The sequence below is a fragment of the Ranitomeya variabilis genome, chromosome 1 (genome assembly GCF_051348905.1).
Source record: "Ranitomeya variabilis isolate aRanVar5 chromosome 1, aRanVar5.hap1, whole genome shotgun sequence".
NCBI classification, from domain to species: domain Eukaryota; kingdom Metazoa; phylum Chordata; class Amphibia; order Anura; family Dendrobatidae; genus Ranitomeya; species Ranitomeya variabilis.
Window position 1 is genome coordinate 128,866,300 of NC_135232.1, and position 6,972 is coordinate 128,873,271.

The 6,972-nt window shown below is 43.3% G+C and overlaps 1 protein-coding gene across 1 annotated transcript; it reads right to left on the reverse strand.

The window, feature by feature from the left end:
• Nucleotides 1-2,947: 2,947 nt before the first annotated feature.
• LOC143793611 (carbohydrate sulfotransferase 14-like) lies at nt 2,948-6,379 on the reverse strand (the record flags this gene model as incomplete). Its single annotated transcript, XM_077280674.1, has 2 exons — nt 2,948-3,235; nt 6,104-6,379. Coding segments are annotated over 2 exons (564 nt in total), but the record flags the coding sequence as incomplete, so codon positions are not given.
• Nucleotides 6,380-6,972: the final 593 nt, after the last annotated feature.

Genomic DNA, 6,972 nt, shown 5'->3' on the forward strand with positions numbered 1-6,972 from the left:
AAAAAAAAAAAAAAACTGTCCTACAATTACTATCTCCCTGCAGTAATGTAAGCCAGGTATGGCAGGCAGCAATAGGAGTGGACTGATGCACAAATTAAATAAAAAGTGTGGACAAACAAAAAAGATAGCTGTGCAGAAAGGAAGGAACAAGAGGATATGTGCTTTGAAAAAAGCAGTTGGTTTCCACAGTGGCGTACACACAGCAATACAGCTATCACGGAGCCTTCTAGGGCAGCCCAATGAGCTACAGCGCTGAGGGGAAAAAAAAAAAAAAATAGCTTCCACTGTTCCTGCACACCGAAGGTGGTGTTGGACAGTGGAAATCGCTGCAGCACAAGCGGTTTGGTGGTTAGTGGACCCTGCCTAACGCTCTCCCTGCTTCTGATGAAGCGGCAGCAACCTGTCCCTAAGCTCAGATCAGCAGCAGTAAGATGGCGGTCGGCGGGAACGCCCCTTTATAGCCCCTGTGACGCCGCAGACAGCAAGCCAATCACTGCAATGCCCTTCTCTAAGATGGTGGGGACCAGGATCTATGTCATCACGCTGCCCACACTCTGCGTTCACCTTCATTGGCTGAGAAATGGCGCTTTTCGCGTCATTGAAACGCGACTTTGGCGCGAAAGTCGCGTACCGCATGGCCGACAAGCACAGGGGTCGGATCGGGTTTCATGAGACGCCGACTTAGCCAAAAGTCGGCGACTTTTGAAAATGATCGACCCGTTTCGCTCAACCCTACTGACTACTATTTAACATGAGTTAAAATGAGATTGGCCAATTCTGAACACAACCACAACTCTATGTATAAAAGGGTGTTCACACTAATAGACCCACATTATTTTAGTGTTGTTATTTTTTATTCCCATCCTTCCTCCTCAAAATAATATCAGCTTGTTTCTCAATGGATTTGTACTTTACTATGGGGGACATTAAAGGTGAAAAGTTCAGGAATGATTCTTCTTAGGCCGGAGTCACACTCAACGTATAAAAAATCGGTCTGATTTTGAAGGGCAAGAATCGCACGAGTGTTCTCCGTATGGTCATCCATGTGTAATCCGTATGCAATGTGATGATGTGATTTCCTCACATCTAGTATCCATATGCAATCTATATGCAATGCAATTTTAACATAAGATTTTAGATACAGCAGTTCTCTGTATGTAAAAGCTCATGTTAAAATCACATTGTAATACACATTGTTTTAATAACAAATATTCTTCAAAACACATATATATATATATATATAAATATTAGATAGATAGATAGAAGAAAAGGATAGAATAGATGGATTACATACAGATCATACATACAGAATAGGTAGATATATAGATGTGTGTGACAAATACAATTAGTGTATTAAGTGTGCAGCTTACTGTAAATGTATTGAATTAATAAAACACTCTCTTTTGGAAAAAATGGTGTGGGCCAGGGACTGGAGGCAGATGTTTATAGCCTGGGAAGCAGGTAATACCCATGGAGCTTCCCAGGCTATAAATATCAGCTCACAGCTGTATATTTAGCCTTTATTGGCTATAATAATAGGGGGGGGCAAAAAATGATCTGGGGTCCCCCTATAAATAATAACCAGAAAGACCATGGATATTGGCCCCCCGACTACAAACATCAGCTCTCAGCTGCCCCAGAAATGGCGCATCTCTAATATGCGCCAATTCCGGCACTTAGCCTCTCTCTTCCCACTGCCCTGTAATGGTGGCAAGTGGGGTAATAGTTTTGGGGTTGATGTCACCTTTGTGTTGTATGGTGACATCAAGCCGGCTTAGTAATGGAGAGGTGTCAATAAGACACCTATCCATTACTAATCCTATAGTTGTTACAGGTTTAAATAAAGACACAGCCAGTATAAATTATTTTAATGAAATAAAACACTAAACACAGTTCCCATCTTTATTATTTAGCTAATCCACGTGACGCCCTCGTTCTCCTGTAATAAGCATAAAAATAATAAAGCAACAATATACCATACCTGTCTGGCATTGTGTCCCACGCAGTAATCCATATATGGGGAAAATACAGTTTGCAACTGGGACGGTGCTAAGATGCGTCTGCCCCGGCTGCAAACTACTGGTGAAAGAATGACATGTTGCCGACACAGCTTCAGTGACTAGCGGTGACGTCACTGATGATGCCCTCCTTGCTGGTCTGACCCGTGCTGGACTCTGGAGAGTGGGAAATTACCTGTACATTCTTAGAGATGCGCCATTTCTAGGAAGTTGGAGGCAGATGTTTTTAGCTGGGGGGCAATAACCATGGTCCCTTCATAGGCTATTAATATATGCCCCCAGTCACTGGCTTTGCCTTTTCTGGTTTGAAAAATTAGGCAGGAGCCCACACCAGTTTTCTACCCAAAAATAATCTTGGGCAGGAGCCCACGCCAGTTTTTCCCCAAAAAATAATCTTTTATTAATTACATACATGTCCCCTAATTTGCACACACACACTACTAATTGTATTGATCACTGATATCTATATATCTACTTATTCTGCATCTATTTACTGTATGTAAACTATGTCTGCATTGATTTTACAGAAGCCAACTGGCTAGTCTTCTATCTCTCTCTATGAAATATAAAGACTAGTGATGAGTGAGTATACTCATTACTTGGGTTTCCCAGAGCATACTCGGGTGGTCTCCAAGTATTTTGGCGTGCTCGGAGATTTCATTTTTGTCGCCGCAGCTATATATATATATTAGCTATTGAACCCATTCTACGCCTGAGTGGCGAGCATTTGCATTGGTATATGGTCTCCATCCTGGTATGTGCTGCTTTCATCCTGTGCCCTAATCTTGCCATGTGCTGCTACCATCTTGTGCCCCCTTCCTGTCTTGTGCAGCCCCCATCCCGCGCCCCCTTCCTGTCATGTGCAGCTCCCATCCTGCCCCTTCATCCTGTGTTGTGTGCCTCCATCTTGTCATGTGCGCTGAAGGCGTTCAGCACTCAGCGTCCTCCCGCAGCCACTCGTAGGTGCCGATGAAGTCATAGGGCACGGCGCAGGGCTGGTACAGCTGGTAGATTGGCATCCAGTGCTCGTTCATCTTCTCCTCGTCCTCATCCAGCAGGTACCGCAGGAACTTGAAGAAGGTGAGGTCGTCCCCCTTGGATGCGACGGTACTGCGCACGATCTCCAGGCCGTACTGCTGCTGGTACTCCTTGATCTCCCCGAACTTGTTCCTGTAGGCAGACAGCAGCCGCTCCAGTGGCTCCCGTAAGAACAGGAACTTGTAGGGTATGTGCACATGTTGCGGATTTGCCTGCAGATTTTTCCGCACTGAATCCACATCTCTTGGCAGAAAACGCAGGTAAAAATCCGCGCATTTTTGGCGCATTTTGATGGGTTTTTTGTGCGGATTTGATGCATTTTTTGATGCATTTTTGAAAGCTAAATAACGATCTATTATTGAACAAAAAAAAAAGATTTGTGATGTCATTTCTTGTCTAACCTCCTCTTTACATTTGTCCAACCCACACTGCATTACACACAGATAGGTAGATAGATACAGACAGACAGACATACAGATAGATAGATAGGTAGATAGATAGATAGATACGGGATAGATAGATCTATCGATAATATCTATCAATCTATGTATAGATCTATCTATAGATCTATCTATCTGTCTCATTCCTTCTTTCTATCTATCTATTTATCATCTATCTATCTCATTCCTTCTATCTATCTATAGATAGATAGATAGAAGGAATGAGATAGAGATATAGATAGATAGATAGATAGATAGATAGAAGGAATGAGATAGAGAAAAAAAAAGACAGATAGAAGGAATGAGATAGATACATAGATAGATAGATAGATAGATAGATAGATAGATAGATAGATAGTAGGAATGATAGATAGATCTATAGATACATAGATATATCTATTCATATATCTATCTATAGATATATCTATGGATAGATATACTGTATCTATGGATAGATGTAAATCGATATGGATAGTTAGATAGATATATGGATAGATATACAGTACAGAGCAAAAGTTTGGAGACACCTTCTCATTTAAAGATTTTTCTGTATTTTCATGACTGAAAATTGTACATTCACACTGAAGGCGTCAAAACTATGAATTAACACATGTGGAATTATATACTTAACAAAAAAGTGTGAAACAACTGAAAATATGACTTATATTCTAGGTTCTTCAAAGTAGCCACCTTTTGCTTTGATGACTGCTTTGCACAGTCTTGGCATTCTATTGATGAGCTTCAAGAGCTAGTCACTGGAAATGGTTTTCACTTCACAGGCGTGCCCTGTCAGGTTTAATAAGTGGGATTTCTTGCCTTATAAATGGGGTTGGGACCATCAGTTGTGTTGTGCAGAAGTCCGGTGGATAGACAGCTGATAGTCCTACTGAATAGACTGCTAGAATTTGTATTATGGCAAGAAAAAAGCAGCTAAGTAAAGAAAAACAAGTGGTCATCATTACTTTAAGAAATGAAGGGCAGTCAGTCTGAAAAATTGGAAAAACTTTGAAAGTGTCCCAAAGTGCAGTGGCCAAAACCATCAAGCACTACAAAGAAACTGGCTCACATGAGGACCGCCCCAGGAAAGGAAGACCAAGAGTCACCTCTGCTTCTGAGGATAAGTTTATCCGAGTCACCAGCCTCAGAAATCGCATGTTAACAGCAGCTCAGATTAGAGACCAGGTCAATGCCACACAGAGTTCTACCAGCAGACACATCTCTACAACAACTGTTAAGAGGAGACTTTGTGCAGCAGGCCTTCATGGTAAAATAACTGCTGGGAAACCACTGCTAAGGACAGGCAGCAAGCAGAAGAGACTTGTTTGGGCTAAAGAACAGTAATAGACATTAGACCAGTGGAAATCTGTGCTTTGGTCTGATGAGTCCAAATTTGAGATCTTTGGTTCCAACCACCGTGTCTTTGTGCGACGCAGAAAAGGTGATCGGATGGACTCTACATGCCTGGTTCCCACCGTGAAGCATGGAGGAGGAGGTGTGATGGTGTGGGGGTGCTTTGCTGGTGACACTGTTGGGTATTTACTCAAAATTGAAGGCATACTGAACCAGCATGGCTACCACAGCATCTTGCAGCGGCATGCTATTCCATCCGGTTTGCGTTGGACCATCATTTATTTTTCAACAGGACAATGACCCCAAACACACCACCAGGCTGTGTAAGGGCTATTTGACCAATAAGGAGAGTGATGGGGTGCTACGCCAGATGACCTGGCCTCCACAGTCACCAGACCTGAACCCAATCGAGATGGTTTGGGGTGAACTGGACCGCAGAGTGAAAGCAAAAGGGCCAACAAGTGCTAAGCATCTCTGGGAACTCCTTCAAGATTGTTGGAAGACCATTCCCGGTGACTACCTTTTGAAGCTCATCAAGAGAATGCCAAGAGTGTGCAAAGCATTCATAAAAGCAAAAGGTGGCTACTTTGAAGAACCTAGAATATAAGACATATTTTCAGTTGTTTCACACTTTTTTGTTAAGTATATAATTCCACATGTGTTAATTCGTAGTTTTGATGCCTTCAGTGTGAATTTACAATTTTCGTAGTCATGAAAATACAGAAAAATGTTTAAATGAGAATGTATGTCCAAACTTTTGCTCTGTACTGTAGCTATGTATCTATAGATATATCTATCTATCTATCTATAGATCTATCTCTCTATCTATAAATATATCTATAGTTAGATATATCTATAGATAGATAGATCTATGGATAGAGAGATAGATCTATAGATAGAGAGATAGATCCATAGATATATATAATAGAAAGGCCGATGTTTATTAATGAACATTTTTTTTTGTCAATCACTGTCACTGTAGCAGGAATAGCTGGATGGGACTTGTAGTCCCATTGGACGTTGCCTGCACACACACACACACCCAAGGACTGGCCGCAGACCCCCGCACAGCCCTGGCAGACCTCCAGGTTGCCCGCAGACCCTCGAACACAGCCCTGCCAAACCCGCACACAGCCTCGCTGACTCTGCACACAGCCTTGTAGACTCACACACAGCCTTGCAGACCCACACACACAGACAGCAGACCCCGCCCACACACACAGACATGCACACAGTCACTGCTCACACTCCACTCACACACTTTCCTCCTCCCAGGCTGCAGCGTGCCATGTCCTGCTGCCCGCATGCCCGCCGCAACTTCCAGTTTCCGATCTCCCGCAGGATCTGCTGCTCGTCCGTCTCCCGTCTGTGTGTCTGCCGTGGCACATCTCCGCATGGAGGAGGGGTCTTCACCTCGGGCAGGATGCCACACTCTATCAACAGCAGCAGCCTGCTGGAGGCCATGATCACCCCGAACATCAGCATGGAGGGTAGCAGGGTGCTCTGTCTGCGGAGCCGGGACACGGTGCCAGAGATCGCGGTAAGCGTTCAGTGTTTATGTATACTGCGATCTCTACCACGATCTCCTGGGCCTCAATCCTCATCCCCGGATGAGTAACTCTGTGGGGTCCAGACTGCGCAGGAGCGTCGCGCTTGCGCAGTCTATAAAGGCTTCGGACAGAGTGACGCTCCTAGCATTATATTATATATGTATATATATATATATATATATATATATATATATATATATATATATATACCTATTCTGTGTGTATATACTGCATGTATTCATGTATTCTATCTTATCTATTCTAACATGTCAGTGCGATTTTTACAGTAGTCGCATATGAATTGCCGGCTTTTCGAAGGACACCAGTGCGTTAAAATGGGACAGCAATCGCATGGTGCGAGTACTGTGGAATGTTTTTCTCGCACCCATTGACTTGCATTGGTGAGTCTCGGCCGATATACAGTATGCGTGTAATCGTAGCATTCTGCGAATTCACTTGCACTTATAATACGGCCGAGAAAAAAAACGGTGATGGGAGCTGCCCCATAGATTAATACTGGTCCAAGTGCTATGCGATTTTTTCTCTCATAGCACGCGTCCGTATTCCTCGCTAGTG